This window comes from Vombatus ursinus, unplaced genomic scaffold (genome assembly GCF_900497805.2).
Source record: "Vombatus ursinus unplaced genomic scaffold, bare-nosed wombat genome assembly UNPS02014863.1, whole genome shotgun sequence".
Classification (NCBI taxonomy): domain Eukaryota; kingdom Metazoa; phylum Chordata; class Mammalia; order Diprotodontia; family Vombatidae; genus Vombatus; species Vombatus ursinus.
Window position 1 is genome coordinate 24,725,514 of NW_020954641.1, and position 19,987 is coordinate 24,745,500.

General features: G+C 40.0%; 1 protein-coding gene across 1 annotated transcript in view; it reads right to left on the minus strand.

The window, feature by feature from the left end:
- Positions 1-19,987, minus strand: part of ITK (IL2 inducible T cell kinase) — an 85,294-nt gene that overhangs the window by 25,330 nt on the left and 39,977 nt on the right. The window contains exons 6-8 of the mRNA XM_027841931.1: positions 13,844-13,995; positions 5,981-6,046; positions 3,454-3,508 (exon numbers count right to left, since the gene is read on the minus strand). Coding sequence (XP_027697732.1) covers positions 3,454-3,508; positions 5,981-6,046; positions 13,844-13,995 — 273 coding nt within the window. The remainder of the gene's footprint in view (positions 1-3,453; positions 3,509-5,980; positions 6,047-13,843; positions 13,996-19,987) is intronic.

Here is a 19,987-nt window from a genome sequence, read left to right on the forward strand (position 1 = left end):
TGACTCTTATTCAATAAAGGAAAGCCTGCTACAATGTACTCCACTAGTGGTCATCCGGCCTCTGTGTAAAATGTTCTAAAGATGAAGAACCCAGTTTCACTAGTCATCCTCCACAGGCAACTCCAATTGACAGGAGGTTCTTTTACTTGTTAAGCCAAAATTGCTCCAACTATCCCCACTCGTCTTCTAGCCATTGTTTCTTGTTCTTTCTGGAATAAGTTTCTACCAATTTCTCTCCATTGTTACTTCATTTTTTCACTTTTTTCATTTGATTCATTTGTTACCTATTTTTCCATGTTATTTTGGAATGAGAGTTTGAATCTTATTTCTACCATTTACCACCAGTGTAACCTTGATTAAGACATTTAACCTCTCTGGGTCTCAGTTTCCTATTTATAAAGTGAGGGGTGGGCTTAGATGAGATGCCCTCTAAGTTTGTTTCCAACTCTGTGGTTCTAGGATGCATGTCGAACTATGTGGAACCCTGCCTTTCAAAGTTAATCATTTCTTTCACTGTTTTTCCTCAGCTTAGGAAAAGCCTAGTGCTGGGGTATGTATTTACACACATATTGACTTTTCACTGTCCTTTGGATTTGAAGGTGACTTAGTTATTATTAAGCATGGGTATGATAGAAATGACTGATTTACATTCTTTCCCCTTCCCCTAGTCCAGCAGTTGCATACTGTGTTCTGTGCCTGTGCCCCTTCTATTCTTCTGAAGAGATCATTGTGACTGCTTCTAATGGCTCAGAACTTGTTACCAGTTACTCAGGCACTTACTAGGTTCTTCCTGTATGATCATCATTGGGCCTATTTATACTAAAAGCTCTGGTAAGTTAAAAAAGAAAAAGAAATAAAAGAACTACTCTCTGGCCTCATTGTATAGTCTCTTTTAGAAGATATTAAATATTAATTAATTAAACAAAGGTATTAAATATTAAAGGGACAGTAAACAAACCAAGAATAATTACAAAGAAGTATTTGCTTTTTAAGAATGAATATACTGGTTCAGTTTCCACTATTGTAGAATTGTTGTTAATCCCAGAAGGGGTCAGACTGAGGTTTGCACTTTCTATGGATGTTTGAAAAAAGGATTGGCTAAAGCAATTATCAATAGTATTAATACTTATTCTTCTAAAAATGATTTACATTTATATGGTACTTTCATGTTTGCAAAGTGCTTTACATACACAATCTCATTCAAGTCTCCCAGCCACCCCACTATAGGTACTGTTATTCCCATTTTATAGATGAGCAAACTGAGGCTCGGAAACCTCAGGTCTAGGGAGGTAATTTGGTGCAGAGGAAATAACATTGGCTGTGGAGTTGGAAGATCAAATGTCATCCCTACTACTTGCTACCTGTGTTACCTTGGGCAATGAGGATTGCTGTTACTTCAAGATGAAATCAGACTCTCTGTAACTTTTCCTCATTACTCTGCCCTTTGGGACTGTCTAAGCAGAATAAACATAATCCCTCATTCCACATGATAGCCCTTTAAATACTAGAGTAGACATGATAGAGCTTCTTTTCTCCAGGCTAAACACATGCAATCCTTTCAGCTAATACTCATAGTTCAGATTTGTTACTAATTTTGTCTTCCTCCTAATTAGTTCTAATTTGTGAGGTTTCACTACGGTAGAAATTGTGTGTACAAGTTCTGAGCACAGGTGACCTAAAGGAAAGATTAGGTCTCCTTCCACATAATCAAAAGCCCAGTGTAAATTCTAGCCTTCTTTGAAACCTTTCAGAACTACTCCGGCCCACCTGGATTCTTTCCTTCTCTGAATTTTTATAATTAAAAGTATAAATAGCTAAGAGTCTTATAGTCTACACCTGGGGTTCTCAGATGTTTTAGTTTTAGGATCCCTTTACACTCAAAAATTATTAAGGACCCCAAAGGTCTTTTGTTTATGTGAGTTATATCTATTGTCACTTACCCTATCAGAAATGAAAACATCTTAGTATTATTATGTAAATAGTTTTGACCTCACAGACCCAATGAAAAGATTTTAGGGATACCCAGGGGCCAGTGGGCCACATTTTGAGAATTACTGTTCTATATACCATATAGTCTTAGAGCTTTAGCATAGTAAAAGGACCTTAGGAATTTTCCCTTGTCTCCCCTCCCTTTCCCACTGCCTCTCTTCCCCTCCCTCCCCTCCCTTTCACCTTTCCCTCCTTCCCTTGCTTTCCCTCTTGGACTCAGAGTCCTCACCTATTTCCACTGTGGTCTGAGGGCAGTGATGGTTTTGGTGCTGGTGGAACAACATTGCAGCCTCCCTCCTTATCCTTAGTCTACACATACTTCCGTAATTCTAGTCCAGGATCCTGCTAGTCATTCTTGAAAGTTCCTTGATTCTAGTGAAGAACATGGAATGCTAGAGCTGGAAATTACGTTAGAGGTCATCTAATAATGATAGCTAGCATTTCTATAGTACTTTAAAATTTGCCAAATGCTTTACAAATACATCTCACTTTATCCTCATAGCATCCTTGGGGTGTAGCTGCTATTATTATCTCCATTTCATGGCTGAGGAAACTGAGTAAACAGAGGTTAAATGACTTGCCCAGGATCACACAGCTGGTAAGTGTCTGAGACAGGATTTGAACTTCCTGACTCCAGGTCCTGTTTTATTCACAGTGTCTCCTAGCTGTCTCTAATCTAATCTCTTTATTTTACAGAAACTGAGTCCCAGAGAGATTAAGTATCTCCAATGTCACATAGTAAGCAGCAAAGTCAGAATTTGAACCCAGGCCCTCTGACTCCAAATCCATTATTCTTTCCACTACACCACTGCCTGGGAATAGAGTTAATGTCTCCTGACACCTGGTGTCTCCTGACTCTCACTTCAGCAAGCATACTGAATTCTCTCCCAATAGCCTGAAGCCAGTCAACATTTCTTTACTGGGCTGTCAGCCAGGATTTGAGAAATGGCCACTTAGATATGGATATAGCTATGATGGTAGTCAGAAAAAAATCTATTACTCAGCAAAATCATTTGCAGCTCACTCTGGCCCATCTGCAGTTGGTCATGCCAGTCACAGCCATAGTGATTGGCCACTAATCCATATAGGTGCAACACAGAAGACCAGCCCCATTGATTTTCATAGGGTCATAAAGCTAGAGTTGAAAGGAACCTCAGAGATCATCTAGGCCACCCCCCGCCTCTTTTTACAGATGAGGAAACTGAGACTCCAGGAGGTTAAGTGACTTACCCAAAGTCATATAACAAGTAAGCAACAACAGTGATATTTGAACACAGCTCCTCCAGTTACATGTCTAGTGTTCCCTTTTTACTATAGCATGTAAGCACACATAATACTTACCATGAAGGGAAATGATTGCATTAATCCAGGGAATCAAATTATTCCTTTCAAGTCGATTACAAGGCAGAAGGAAACCAATCCCCCCTTTTTGCCCAAGTCCAATGCCAAGGTCACTGCACTTACCTCGTCTAAAAGGAGTTTTTCTGCTTTGTCTCTACTGATGCTCTTGTTGTACCACCTAAAAGTAGTTTAAAAAGTCCTTGTCATCTGAATTGTGCAAAACTTAACTATATAACTATAAAAAAGGATCAGGACAGAAAAATAATATGTTCTTATTCTTTTATCAGTTTTCCCAAACACAACAGATAAAATATATAATACCTTCACATATAATACAATATTTAATTTTTCTTATGTTACTTTTCATTTCAAAACACCGTGGGTGGTTATATGTGGGATGATTCCTGTGGCTGCTCAAAACATTAATGCAAATTAAATGGCTATAAAATAGCCTTTTAAAATCTCACTAATCATGTTTTTTTACTTAGAGACTCAGACTGGGTCTACCACTGACTCAAATACTGATAAAAATATTTGTTTGTGTCTTAGTATATTCTTTTAAAGAGCAACAACCAAAAGAAGAAAACAGAGAAATCGGGGATGGAAATAGGGTAGAATTTCTAGCTATGAAAACACAGGTGGGAGAGGCAACAGGAGTAGAGGATAGAGAGCCAGAAAGCCTGGGGTACAAATGTCATCTTTGACACATACTGACTCTGAGACTCCGGTCAAGTCACTTAACCTTTCAGCGCTTCCAGGGACCTCTTTGGTTTGCTTTGGTAGAAAGAACCTATATTCACTGGGAGTTCCCTACACTGATGAAATTACAAGTCTGGACCAAAAATGAAAACACATCTGATTCAGTAGCCATAAAGTTTGTTCTCTCGAGTAAGCTATGGTGGCATGGAAGGAGGAATTTGGGGCAGGGACAGTCATTTAACATGAAATATTTCATAGTCAAACAGGAGTGCTAATATAGGCAGAAATTCTATTTACAAAGAACTTATACATTAGAGTGTACATGGGACTACAGCTGTCACTCAGGTAACAAGTCTGGATGCTTAGGCTAAAAAAAATGCAAAACAAAACAACAAAAACTCTTCAAATTGATCAAGTCTATCTGAATGTGGCTTTCAACAAAGCATGGTGGATTCAGTGAAGGTTGAATCTCATTATTTGGGACATCTTAATGACCTGGTGGTCCCCAAGGTTATCATGGTGTCTACTTCTATGTTTATTGTGTAGAAACAGACCCTGCCAACATAAGGTCAAGCATGAGGATGAAAAGATATAGATGTTTCTAAGTCTTGGAGTGTCTGTCTTTGTACAGACATAGCACTTGAGTGATTGATGGAATTTCTCACTTTCCTTTAAGATTTTTTGATCATGGACAAAGAGGAAAATAAAAGGCTGACAGGATTTAGAGTTGGAACAACTCCCTTGGCCTTATCAGACCTCTTGGAGGTATTTGGTGGCAAACAGAATATTGTTATTTTACTCAAATATGCCAAATGTTTGCTCCGCTTAAACTCCAGATATCCTTGCAGCCAATGGCCCTACCAGTCATGTTAATAGGATATGTTCTCTCTCTCTCTCTCTCTCTCTCTCTCTCATACACACACACACACACACACACACACACACACACACACACACACACCACTGCCAATCAGTATAATAATAGGTCCAAGGGTAAGAGACCCTTCAGGAAATGATACCCATATTTTCTCATTACTATACTTCACTGCTCATGCTATCAGAATTTCAGCAACAAATAACATGCATATCTGGGTTGTCAAGAGCCATAATGATTTAATGGCAGTTCTCATTAGTCCGCATTCTACTGACGTTCCCAGTCTCTTTCAGAAGGCAAGTACTTTGTACCTCGCAACTGTATAATGTGAAACATTCAGCTGGCGATGGAGGGTGGGGGAAGGTAGTCATTGTTGCCCCTGAATTAATTTCCATGTATAGTCTTCTAGTTAGGAAAGAATATTCTTGCTATTTCTTCTACAATCTAGGCACACTAGACAGAAATGATTTTTCACTTTGAAAACACTGCATGGGGACTGCCTGGAATCTGAGCTGTGTCAAGGGTCTGCTTTTATGGATTTTTTTCTATAATTTTCTTCTTGCCTTCTCCAGGGCAACCAATAATTCTGGCCCATCCAACATGTCCTCTTCCCTTTCTACAGAAACATAGCACAATACATTCATTTAAGCAGGGCCATCCCTTAAATATGAGGAATCAGAGTGATGAGACTGAGAAGGACTCACATTTCTAGAGGCTGAATTGAGAGTGGCTTGGGACATGGAGTGGGGAGCAGAAATAATTTATACAGTCAGTACATGATCTTCCTCTTACACCTTGTACCTGGCTCTGCCCTGCTCCTCTTCCCCCATCACCAGGGCAAAGGGTTGGTCCTGCCTTTCACACAAATGCCTCATCGTCCTTTACTATGACTCCTTTTCCCCTTCAAAGCTGACAGTTCATTTTAAACTAAATTCATTTAGACATACATTTGAGGGTTGAGTGGAAGAACCTTCTAGGTATTGCCCTACCTCCCTCCCACCACCCACAAGCACTTAGGAAGGTAACCTGCATGTATCAGATTACAAAGTCACAAGAATCAAATAATTATCATCTTACTCATATGTTTCCAGGTTATTTGGTGATTTCTCTACCAGGTAACTGCTTGGAACGTATCCTTCATGCCTGTTAAAACATGAATTGTGGTTAGACTATTACAGAAATGCCTGTCTCTAACTAATTTTAGAATCATAGAGCTGGAAAATAGCTTAGAGATGATCCAGTGACTCCTATATTTTACAAATGAGGAAGCTGAGATCTAGAGAACTGGACTGATTTGTCTAAGACCATATTGCCAGTCTGGGGTAGTGTTACCTAATATTGGGGTATTGGAATGTGGGTATGACGAATACAGATTGACCTCTCACAAAAGGTAGAAGGGAGACTGGTGGGAGGGGCTCATTTGAGAGCCCTTGCCCTTGAAATTTCCCATGTCTCTGAGCCTGGGCAACCCTAGCTTATAACAGATCAGATGTGGGCTGTTGGTTTCCTCCATAAGCAGGGCTGTGATTTCAAAGAGGCCCTCTGGTCCCTAAATATCCTCTCATTTTCTGACTGATGCTTGAAATTCTACCCTAAGAACAGCATCATCACAAATTCACATCACAGATCGGAAGAGACCTCAGAAGTCATTAACTGTAGTCCATGCCTGAATAGTATTGCACTGAAAGAAATTTTAAAATTCATGGATTCTATAAGGGAAAGGTGGGCTTAAAATATATATATATATTCATATATATTTATATATAAACACATATACATATATACATAGATATAGATTTATTATATTGATGTTCGCCATGTACATATCATCCTGAATATGAGAGAGCTTTACATCATCATCAGAAATGGCAGCAATAAAAGGTTCTTGAAGTTAAAGGAAAGTGGGATTGCCACTGCTAGCATCTAAACGAGAATAAATAGGAATTTGACATTTTATTCAGATAGCCCTTCTTCCTGCTCACTGTGAAATTTCTTCTATAGGAAAAAAAAAAAACTTAATTAGTTTCCTTTTTCCTTATGGAAATTTTTTGTGATAATTGTTTTTTCCACATCAGTGCCAAAAGTCTTCATTCAGGAAACAGAATTAAAACATTAAAAAAAGTGACTTTCCAACCACAGTTCACAGAAGATATAAGTCAATGATTGTGAGCCCTGATTCAAAGCTCTCCCTAATCTTGACGGTGAGAAATGAATGCAGCTTATCCTGAATCAGAAAATCTCTGCTGGGTAAAGGTAGAATTAGCTGAGTGTGTGCATAAGATGGAGAACAATCACTTGAAGAATACAACAGAAATAGCCTGGCTCTCCAAAGCCTTCTATGGAGAAGGAAACCAGCTAGGGAGAAGGCAAGAAGCATTTATTAAACATCTACTCTGTGTCAGGTATTGTGCTAAGCACTTCACTAATATCTCATTTGATCCTTTCAATAACCCTGGGAGGTAAATGTTGTTATTATTTCCATTTTATAAAAGAGGAAACTGAGGCAGACAAAGTTAACTTTACCAGGGTCACACAGCTAATGCATTTCTGCCATCTTCCTGACTCTAGGCCCAGCTCTCTATTCACATTCACTGTACAATGTAGCTGTCTTTAGTATCCTTATTTATTTTTTTATTTTTTATTTTTTTTTTTTTGGTGAGGCATTCAGAGTTAAGTGACTTACTCAGGGTCACACAGGTAGTAAGTGTCAAGTGTCTGAGGCCAATTTGAGCTCGGGTCCTCTTGACTCCAGGGACTGCTGTTCTATCCACTGCAACCTAGCTGCCCCTGCTAGTATCCTTTTTATTGAATGATAGAGCTAGAAAGAATTACCTAGTCCAACCCCTCATTTTACAAATAAGGACACTGAGGCACAAAGAGGGGAAACCATTCGTTTTACAGCCAGTGGCAGAGCCCACCTTGCCTGACCTCTTGGCCAATATTTTCTGTTATAACACGCTTATAAGCTCATATAGGTTACTACCTGAGATTAGAACCCCAGGTCCTTTGACTCTGAATCTGACCTTTTTTCCACCGGAAGTCTCATTCCCCTACCTTGATTACACTCCGCAAAGGGAAAACACATCTTGAGTTCCTTTTTTTTTTTAAACGATGTGTTTTAAATGTGCTTAGCAGAAAATGTCAGATCTCTATATAGAAGACTTTTGAGAGATAAGATGGTTTCATCTGCCTGTTGGGGGACTAGTTTTGCTTTCTTTTAATTTTGTTAAAAAACTAAAAATAACCTTGTAGGAAGGAAACAAGCATTTATTAAGTGCCTACTATGTACCAGGCACTGTACTAAATGTATTACAAATATTATTTCATTTGATCTTCACCACAACCCTGCAAGATAGCTGCTATTATTACTTCCATTTTACAGTTGAGGAAACTGAGGTAGGCAGAGGTTAAGTAACTTGTGTAGGGTCACATAGCTAGTAAATAAGGCTGGATTTGAACCATAAAAGTACAAAATGCATTTCCTGGTTTTAAAGAGCTTTCAGAGAGACAAACAGCATACAGCATTACATTCTAGAAGTTTACATTCTACCAAAGGTGATGATATATACATAAGGGAATATAAATTTATTAAGTGCCTACTATGTGCCAGGTATTATGCTAACCACTTCACAGATATTTTTCATTGGATCCTCACAACAACACTGGGAGGTTGGTTCTATCATCCCCATTTTACAGTTGAGGAAGATGGAGGTTAAGTGACCTTTGCAGGGTCACACAGCTAGTAAATGTTTGAGGTCACATTTGAACCTAAGTCTTCCTGACTCCAGATCCAGCACCCTATCCACTGCACCATGTAGCTGCCTCTTGCAGAATGGCTAGAGCCAGAGATAAAGCTTGCTTCCACCATAGGAAGGCTTTGTTTTGGCACAGAAATTCCTATACTTAAAGTATTTTACAAGAAAGAAGGAATTCAGCATTAGCATTTCAGTAAATATAGAGGTGGGGAACTGTGAGTGCAGAATGTTACATAACCTGTCAAACATGGAGCTGTGTTGGTTTTGCTTAAACATTTTTCTTTCTTACAAGATGTTACAAGCTTGGGAGGGGGTGGAAATGATTTATGTAATGACAAAAGACATTAATTTTTTAAATAGGTTGTGCAGAGGGAGTGAGGGAAGTCGAAAAAGGAAAAGAAAGGGAAAGCTAAAGGGGAGGGAAAGGAGGAGGGGAGAGACAGAGAGGAAAAGGGGAGAGGGGGTGGAAAGAGAAGGAAGGAAAGAGAAGGAAAAAGAAAAAGAAAGGGGAAAGGGAGGAGGAGTGAGGAGTATAAAAGAAAGCTCTAGACCTAAATCAGATCTGAGTTTGAATTCTGTCTCTGACACTTAAAGCTGTGTGATCCTGGGTGAGCTGATTAATATCATTTGATATATTTACTTTCACCACCAACCTGTCAGGCTTGTTGTGATGAAAGTATTTGTCCGACCTTACAACCCAAGCTCTTTAAATATTGAGTCAGTCAATAAGCATTTATTATGTGCTATACACAGAGGAACAGAGACTGTTATTCAGGTCATTTAGGCAAAAAATAAACCAAAAAAACCAACATCTTTCCTTCGATGATTTGAATATATGGGGAAGAAAGTGTTATCTTCAAAGCCTGTTCCCTAAGCTTATAGCTCCTTCCCCTCTGAGATTATATTCCATCTTCTCTGTAATATATCATATATGTCTGTATCTACTTACTTATATGTTTCCCCCATTACAATGTGAGTTTCTTGAGGGCAGGGATTGTATAGTGCCTGATACAAAGCATTTAATAAATTTTTTTTACTGACTAGTAATATCAGACAACATGATGAAAAGGCAAATTCTTTCAGTCATCCATGTTTCCTAGTACAACCTGCTCAAGGAGTTTAGCTATGAAGGACATAATAGATATAGGATGATTATCAGCAGGGATGGAAGGATCAAGTGATAGTTCTTTGAGGATGGGGAAGACATGAGTATGTTTGTAGGTGATAAAGAAGAAGCTAGTAGACAGGGAGAGATTGAAGATGAGTGATAGAGATAACAGAAGGGGTAATCTGTTGGAGGAAGACAGGATAGAAAGGAATCACTAATGAAATAGAGGGTTTTCATGCTAGGCATGGCTCTCAATATACTGGTATATTTTTATCTTCCATCCTTTCATAGTCAAAGAACTATAGAACGTTAGAGTTGGAAGTGACCTTAGAAGATCACATAACTGCCCCTTGCCCCAGTGAATGAATCCCATCAGGCAGCTGGCAGTACAGTGGATAGAGCACTGGACCCAATGTCATTAAAACTTGAATTCAAATCTGGCCTTAGAAGATTTGGGTTCAAATATGACCCCAGCTAAGTCCCTTAACTTTTGTTTACCTCAGTTTTTTTGACTATAAAATAGGGATGATAATAGCACTCACTTCAAAGAGTTGTTGTGAGGATAAAATGAAATAATAATATTTGTAAAAGTTCTTAGCACAGCACTTGGAACATAATTGGTGCTCTATAAATGCTTATTCCCTTCCCTTTGCCTCTACAACATTCCCAGCAAATAGTAGGTTACACACCACTGGTATTTTCTTGATGCTGACTTTGCTGAAAAAAAAGTAGAGCTTAAATGATCAGTGTCATAAATAGTTATGCAGGAGAATAGATTCGTGACTTCTGCTTCTGGGAGCCAAGATGGCGGAGTAAGAGGTGAGTCTCTCTTACCCTCCCTTATCAACCCCTGAAAGCCCAGAAAATATCACCCCAGGAAAAACCTTGGAACAGCTGAACCAGAAGAAAGACGGGGTGCAGCAGTCCAGTAGCCCAGGTAGCTTGAGGGATTAACTGGAAAGGCCGCTGTTACCCTGGGGGAAAGGGAGCAGTACAGAACGGGTGACATCCCAGCAAGCTAGCTGAAAGCCCCACCTCAGCATACCAGGAGGAGATCCTGAAGCCCAGGTGGTAGAACAGGGAAACACCAACACCTGGACCCCCAGTGCCTCATTGAGGGCGGGAGAACTGGTGGAAACCAGCTCAGAAAACCACCAGGTGCCTCAGCGTTCTACAGCAACTGGCTCTCCCAGTGCCTCAGCAAAACTAAGGGAAGCAGCACTCCAAGGGGCCCCAGGCAGATAAATTCCCTATGATATCCATCTGAAAGGAGCTGAAGAAAGCAAAAGGAAGGAAAGACCTAGGTGAGCAGGAAATCTCCAGGAGCCACACTACCCAATCCCACCTTTAGAGTTCCAGTGTTGCTGATTCCAGCCCAACACCAGGTAAGCTTCCAGAATCCCACAGCCTCTAACTGCCAACATTGGAGGTCCCAGCACACAAAGCCAGTGACCAGGCCCTAGGCTCCCAACACAAGAAGCTTGGGTCAGTGCCCTCTGCTCCCCAGCAGGAGAGCTCAGTCTCTTTAAAGGCCAGGAAATAAGCAAACACCATGAGCAAAAAGAAAGATATGATAGATTCTTATTATGGGAAGAGTGAAGATCAAGGCAGAAATTCTGAACAGGACAATGTTGTTAACAAACCCACATCTGGAACCTCAAAAGGGAATATGAACTTGTCTGAAGCCCAAAAAGCCTTCTTAGAAGAGCTCAAGAAGGATTTTAAAAGTCAAATGAGAGAGGTAGAAGAAAAAATGTGAAAAGAAATGAGAGGTATGCAAGAGAAAGTCAATAGCTTGGAAAAAGAAGGACAAAAATTAACTGTAGAAAATAAGTCCTTAAAAAATACAATTGGCCCACTGTAAAAAAAAGTACACTGGAGAATAGATTCGTGGCACTTGGTTTTAGTTACATATACAATATCATGAATATTTTTTAAAGTTTGCATCAGGATCAGAGTTGGCAACAATAATAGAGTCAATAAAATAAAAAAGCAAGTGGATTGTCATTCCTAAAACTCAAAACAAAAATAAACAAGAATTTGCCGTTTTGTACAAAGAGACATTCTTTGATGTCAAATTTCCTCTGTTTGGGTGAAAGCCTCCTGACAGAACCAAAGAATACTCATAATGCATAAAGTATTTCAGCCAAATGTCCAAATAATAGCAAAGCCAGCTGGTATCAGGTTGGCCTCATTAACAATTTAAGTGCACAGCAGGTGTTCATAAAAGCTAACAACTGGCGGGCTCTTAAATAGTTAATGAGGTCAATCTGGCAACAATTATTATCCCCATTAGACAGATGAGGAAGTTGAGGCTCCAAGACTTTAAGAGGTTTGCTCATAGTGACATAGCTGCTGTGAGCTAGGCCTTGACCTCAGGCCTTTTGGCACCACCCTCCCACCCTTGTTTTTCCCACTATCTTGAATTGCTTCTGTAGAATATGCACAGAATGTCTCACCCAGGAGAGTCTGGAGAGAAGTTTATGAAGTAAGGAATGAACACTTCGTGAAGAGTCAGGAGATCTGGCTTTGAGCTCTTCGATACTAATAATGTGACTCTGTGCACATCTCTGGCCCCAGTTTCCTAATCTATAAAATAAGGGACTTTTACTTGATGACCTCTGATACAGCTTTAAGCTCTACAAAAGTCTAGAATAATGACAACCAGAGTTTAGACAAATTTCCAAATGCATGCTAGTTGGCATTTGATATAAGTCAACTAGGGACTAAAATCTGAGTTACATACATCCCCAAATTTATACCATTTTCAAATTTTAGTCATTTATTTATATTTGAGAGAAGGACTTATGTGAGGTTTTCTGGTATTTTAAAGCCAAAATTCTAATATCTGCTGGACAACCAATGTGCCTTCTTCTTATCCTTGTAATGTCAAAAGAAGGTGAGGGAACCCCCACTCCTCACTATCCTCTGTGGCAAACTCTGGTTGCACAGGATGGGCAGGCATACGAATGGTTCATAATTGGGATCACTGGAAGTGGTTAGGGTAAGAGAGGGAGAAGCCCCCCCCCCCCAGGCATCCTGCTCTCTCCTCACACTGGACATTGCCAGAACCAAGAGACTGGTAGGCTTGTAGGAGCCTCCCAGGACCTCTGTACTCCAACCAATAACAGAAGAGCACTAAGTATTGAAGTCAACATGGGAGGAAGCTGGAGGTTATGAATTTCTCTGCATATAGGCTGATCTTCAGATGGCCCCAATTATCTGGCCTGTTTTCTAAGCCTTCCCAGCTTGGTAGGACCTCTCAGAACTTGTGCTCCATCAGCATAGTTTCCAAGAACTGTCATCTCCATGCCACAAAGCCTCAGAAGAAGACATTAACAGAAGTATACCTTTGATGACTACATTAAGAAGAGCACACTAGTATACACAGTACACTATTCCTTTTTCTTTCTACCAGAACAAACGCCCTTCTGTGTGGTGTACCTTCAACCTTAAATACTTACATAGCCAGCTTCAATAAGGCTGTTACAAATTTCAAAGCCCCTAAACTGCGGTTGTCAATGGAAAAACCCAGGGAACTTTCAGCCTGGTCAGGGGCCAACTCAGTGCTTAAGGTGGGCTTTTCTACTTCTGAGAAAGAAACAAACCTCTTCCCTTCTTACAGAGCCCTAATTAGCAATTTTTGCCCTATAGGCAAGTAAAGATGGAGGGAGCTCTTCTCTTCTGGGGTTTAGCGAGAGGAAGGAGGATGGAACATTGAAAGGTTTTTAGGCTGCTGAAGAGCTAATGTCTGCTGGGAAGGCAGGTCTGGGCTGGGATGAGGAAACATCCTAGGATAACTAGGATGAGGTTATGTATGAGGTTTCAAGACTGCCTATGTGGAGGATGAAATTCTGTCAGTGCCCTTTAAATTTTCTGGTTAAAGTCTCAGTGGCCCCACCCTAGTTATAACTCTGCTCTCTTGCTTTCTCTTTCCTTTCCCCCTTTCTCCTCTACTTTCCCCTCTTCTTCCCTACATCCAAAGTGGTCATCAAAGTTAGTAGGAATAGAGGAAGTGTTCCAACTTCCCCTTCCACTACTTCAAGTCCTGGAAATCAGATAGAGAAGATACTCTACCCGTTCTTATCTTGGACTCTCCACCAATGAATCTCTGAGTTGTCGAGCAAGTAATACTCTTCATTGCTTTGTAGCGCAAGCTCCTGGGGATCGTTTGTATTGTAGTCATACAAGGCAATGACAAGGGCTTCTTCAGGTTCTCTCAGTGATCGCTGTCAGGAAGGCAGAACAAAAGAAAGATAGGGTCAGGAGGATCAAATTTTGAATGTGGTCATCCAGTCCCTGAATTGGAACTTAGACCCATCTTCTGACAACATGAGAGTAACAAAATTTGTATAATACATTTGGACATCAGCTAAAACCACCGCAAATGCTCTGGTTGGTTTAACATCATATTCAGAACCAAGGGGCACTTTGAAGGTAATTGGCTTTTTACTTTCTTCTTGAAGAAATGGATACACTGTGGCTGCTATACCAGCATGGAGTTTCCTCTGAGATCATAGAACCTCAGTATTGGAAATTATCATGTCCAACATCTAAGATGGAAACAAACTATACTGAGTTTGTGGGTCCTCATTTAATACCCATGGTTCCATGCTGGGGTCTGTAGTGGGACCAAATGGGGATTTCCAGAATTCTCTATCTTGATCAAAGGAAAGAGGTGAGGGACTTGTTTGTAACAGTTCTTGTTTTTCTGGTTTCCTCAATGAAGGAGGAGGAGGTGGGAGGGAAAGAATTTAGAGATGAAAATACAATAAAATTAAATTTAAAAAAAGAGGTGAGGGGATTGGAATTTACAGAAAACCTTAGGACTGGGAAAAAAAAAAGATAAAGGACTTGGGCAGGGCGCATTCCAGGTACAAGAATGAAAAAGATAAAGAGCAGAGCTAAGCCAAGACTCCTTTCTGTCTCCGTGCCTTTCCTCAAGCTTCCTCTCTCACAGTTTGGAATGAACCCCAACCCTCTCTCCATTAGTTGAAATCCCTCTAATCTTTGTGGTTAAATTCAGTAGCCACCTTCTAAATGAAGCCATCCCTGGCTGCATATAGACTAAGATGCCTACTTCAAATTCCTCTCAGCACTTTGCCTGGGTTTCTTTTCTTTAATCTTGCTCTCCTCCTTTATCTTATGTTTTTATTTTTTTTTTTGTAAACATGGCTTTCCCCTGCATCAGACTGAAATCTCCTTGAGAGCAAAAACTACATCCTATCTATGATCTATAGTTCATAAAGAGCCAGGCATTGAATAAGTAATTAAGTATTTGTGAATCAAAGTGAATTAAATTTTAAAACTTTTCCCTGTTTTGTTATTTAACACTTCTGACTCAATACCTTTAGTTACTAGTTGTGAAAACATGAAGCTGGAAATGACTAACAATGAAAACCTAAAGGAGATGGTTGATGTTTTCATAGACACCAAGGTAGGGAGGAACTTGGAAACCTGTGATCCTTTCCACTGTCTGGGTCTGAAAACAAAGAACCTGGGTAGAAGGGTGAGTGGTGGCAAACGACAGCAAGGGAACAGCTGGTCAGCAGTATGGACTTTGAACAAGAAGTGAAAGTGGGGAATGAGGAGCTAGTTCAGGAGCAGGACAGATCTGAAAGATGTGGAGAAGTTTGACAGTAGCAGGAGGCTCAGGAGAGTACCATACACCTAAAAGTCAAATAACTGGGGCTTGCTACCCTTCTCCCTGTGATTTGTGCTAACAGCCAATCCCAGGCAGTTAGTTATATGCTGGTAGTTAAGTCTATACTGGATTATGAATCAAGTAATGTTCACTGTCTCTGAAATATCATGATCTTTAGAAAGGCTAATATTCAATTCTAGATCTCTCAGTGGATTGCTGATTCTCTTAGTCATTTATCCATAGTCCTAGCTGTTTAGTGAGGTTATAAAAAAAAAAAGGCACCAGATTGGAATAAGAAGACCTGGGTTTCAGTACTAGCAGTGCCCCTAACTAACCATGTGACCTTGGGCAAATCACTTCTTCTTGGGCCTTCAGTTCCTCAATCATAAAATGAGGGAGTTAGTATAGATCAGGGGTGGGGAACCTGCATCCTCGAGGCCACATGTGGCCCTCTAGATCTTCACGTTTGGCCCTTTGACTGAATCCAAACTTCACAGAACAAATCCCCTTAACAAAAGGATTTGTTCTGTAAAACTTGGACTCAGTCAAAAGGCCACACTCAAAGACCTAGAGGGCCACATGTTGCCTCGATGCCACAGATTCCCTAGCCTGCTCTAGATGGTCTCAAAAGCCCTGTGAGGTTCTAACATTCTATGTTCTAAGATGCCTACCAGTTCTGACAGTTTAAGGCCTCTTCTAACACTGTGCTCCAGGGTCCTTTCCAGCTGTCCTTCCTGCCCTACCATTAGATTTTCTCAGGTTATTTTCAATTCTCACAGCCTGTGTTCTAATGTTCCCTCCAGCTCTGACACTTTTTGTATGTTCTAATCTAAAGCCTCATTTTTATAATCAAAGAAAAAACAATTAAAGCCATGGTGTCATACTCAAATAGAAATGCATCCTTGTGGGATTAACCACAAATTAACACCATCTATGTAGTATTACATTTTTATTTATTTTGTTAAACATCTCCCATTTATATTTCAATATGATTGGGCCACTCTGGGGAGTTTGCAGGCTTGCACAAAGTCCTCAGATTTGACAACTGTGTTCCAAGGCAACTTGTAGCTTTAACAATCTATGTTCCTATGACCAAAAAGCTATGAAACTGTGCATACCTTTTGGCCCAGCAATATTACTATTACGTCTATACTCCAAAGAAATAAGAGAAAGAGGAAAAAGACCCATGTGTACAGAAACACTTATAGTGGCTTTTGTGGTGGCCAAGAATTGGAAATTGAGGGGGACAGCCATCAATTGGGGAATGGCTGAACAAATTGTGGTACATGAATGTGATGGAATACTAATATCCTGTAAGAAATGGTGAAGGAGATGGTTTCAGAGAGACCTGGGAAGGCTTTAAAAATGTTCTCAGATCCCCTTCCAGATGTGACATCCTCTGCTCTACGTTCTAAGGCATCATGATCCAGTAGAAAGAGTGCATGGGTATTGAAGTCTGAGGATCTAGATTTAAATCTCAGTTCTGTCAACTACAACCTGTGTTACCTTGGGTAAGTCTTGCAACCTCTCTAGACCTCAGTTTCCTCACTTGTAAAATGATGGGGAACAGATGACCTTCAAAGTCCCTTCTAGCTCCAAATCTGTGATTCTGTGATCCTATAAGCTCCTTCTGACACTAACACTTCATGGTCTTTGTTCTCATGTCCCTTGCCCTGTGAGATTTTTTTAAACTAAATTTTATCTTTTTTAATTATTGAGCTTTTAGTAATTTTCTTTCTCCTTTCTACCTATGACCCAATAAGAAAGAAAAGAGGAAAACAAAATCCTGGTAACAAATAAACACAATCAATTAAACAAATTTCCACGCTGGCCATGACATTTCTATTTTAAGATTCTTCCCAGCTCCAACACCTTGTTCCTACTCCTAATATTCTAATTTCTAAGATTTTTTTCCCCCAGTTCTACCTTTTTCTCTGATTCCTTTTCCTTCTTGCAGACTGTCATTTATTCAATTCACTGCCCCAGAATAGCTTTCTTAGAAGGAGACAGGTTAGGGCCAAAGAAAGGGAGACAAAACTCAAAAAGTTTATATTGAGGTGTAAATCAAACTAGCCATGTTTGTCATTGAGTGACAGAATGAGAGAAGGAGTTTAGCGGGGAAAGAGGTTAAAAAAACCTGCAAAAATGAGATGAGGGAATTTGAGGTGATTTCCCTTTTCCCCTCCCTATTATTATTGTTTTCTATTAATAGAGAACATTGGGAACTGGCTGGATGCACTGAAACATTTATTTGCATGAAGCTAAATTGCTGACAAATTGAAAGGCAGTCACGTTCTCAGTTACATTGTATCCTGACACATTGGGTTCCTGATCATATTTTGCAGACATTGCTCTTCAATACTGTAATTTCTCCCATAGAAAAGGTGACAATGTTTATTTAACTCAAAAGATTATTTGTGTGTGTGTGTGTGTGTGTTTAAAAACACATAAAAAATGCTAGTCCTAGTGGTGAGCAGATAGGACAGAGAAAGCTATGAAGAGATTCACTGATTCCAGGGTTCAAAGTCAAAGAGATGATGAAAATGACTAAGAAAAGGAGAGGAGATGGAAGCGAAGGAGAGGGAAGGGAAGGAAAAAGAAAGTAGGGAAAGGAAAGTAAGGGGAAGGAAAGGTTGGGGAGAGTAGGGGAGAAGAGGGAAAGGGAGGAGGGGAGAGAAAGAGAATGAAGGGAAGAGAGGCAAGGAAAACTATCAGAGCTAGATGAAGCTTTAGAGATCATCTACTCTAAACCTCTAATTTAGTTATGATTCCAAACTCCCGTGGTCAGACTATGCAAAGCTACATCTATTCTGTTCTTGAAAAAATTCTTAATAAAAATGTCTGGAGGTATAACAGGCAGAGACAAGTTAGCAAGATATGTGTGTGTGTGTGTGTGTGTGTGTGTGTGTATATATGTATATATATATATATATATATATATATGTATTTGGAAACTGAGTCCCAGAGAGTAAAGTGTCTTGCCAAAATAGAGGAAGAGCAAGGATTTAAACCCAGGTGTTCTGAGTCTAAATCCATTGCATTTTCCACTGTGCCAAACTAAGAGGGAAGGGGTGGGGTGAGTCTCTGCAATGTGTTGCCAAGAAGGTTGTGAAACTTTGTATGTGGCATTTAGAGGGAAGAGTAGATAGCTATTTTCCAGAATAACTTAAGTACAGTTCTTGCCAAGGAGATGGGCTTCTACTTCCAGTGCAGTGATTCAGGGTTTGTTCACCTGGGGACATGCCAATTTTATAATGTCACTCTTCTGCTTGGAGAAAAATGGGTAGAAAATCCTCTTGCCTCAGGAAGCATAAGGAAGCACAATCAGCTTGAGCTGAAACAATGGGAGATGATTTCTTGATGTGGTGTTAGAGAAGCTATCTGGTATTACAAACATCTTCACTGTCCTCAGTGAGGAAAAAAAAAACCTAGAACAAGTCTATATCAAGAAACTTAGCTTTGGTATATGCTTATCTCATCATCCTATATATCAAAGTATCAAAAATACATCAAAAATCATTTTAAAGAACTTATTATATGCTAGGTATTGTGCTGAATTCTGAGGATAGCGAGAAAGGCAGAAATCAGTTCTCAAGAAGCTCATCATCTAATGGGGCAGAAAACACCTAAATAACAAGGCACACACAAGATATATGCAGAGTAGGTGAGAAGGTTGTTGATTGTCCTTTGTTCTCCAGGAGGACCATGACATTAGGAAGGATGACTTGCAAGGATTTAAGTGAGGAAGGGCTTCAAAAAGTCATTAACCTCACTTTTCTTCTCCAGAGACATCTAGGTCCAGTGGCAATATATAGATCAGGACAACTGGAGATGGATGGCTCAGGATGCAGTGGGAGACCTTAGCTCTTTTAAGTTAAGATCTTTAACAGGTCTACAATTTGACTGAGACAGTGATTCAGTGATTAAGGCTAGGTAAGAAAAGAGGCAAAGAATGGCCTCTTTTACCTAGTTTAAAAAAAATCAATCTAAAGAGGGAAGACCCTCAGGATTTCTGGTCAAAACAGAAACAATTGCTATTTATTTTCACTCTAAGCCAATCAGGGCCCAAAAAAATGACCAACTAGGGCTTGTGCTGGGACCTATTATTGATGCGGAAGGGGATTTCAGAGGGGAAAGCAAGAACAGCTGAGAAATGGGGTAAGAGACCTAGGAAAAGCCTTCTTTAGAAGACAGGGTTTGAGCTGATTCTTGGAGAAAGGCAGGGAAAGTAAGTAACTGAGGTGAGGAAGGAAAGAATTATAGGTAGAGGCATAGGAGATAGCTATTCTGAAGGCATATGCAGGAGAGGGGGTTTTGGGTTAGAGAAATGGCAAACAAACCAGTTAGCTAGAGTTCGGGAAGGGGAGTAAAGTATTACGAAGACTGGAAAGGTAGGAAGGGGTCAGGTTGTAAAGAACTTTTAAATGCCATACAGAAGCCTTTATATTTGATCCTGGAGGTAATTGGGACCCACTTTATTGAGTAGGTGCATGGCAGAGTCAGACCTGCACTTCAAGAAGTGCAGCTGAGTGGTGGATGGATTGGAACAGAGACCAATTAAAAGGCTATTTTCAATA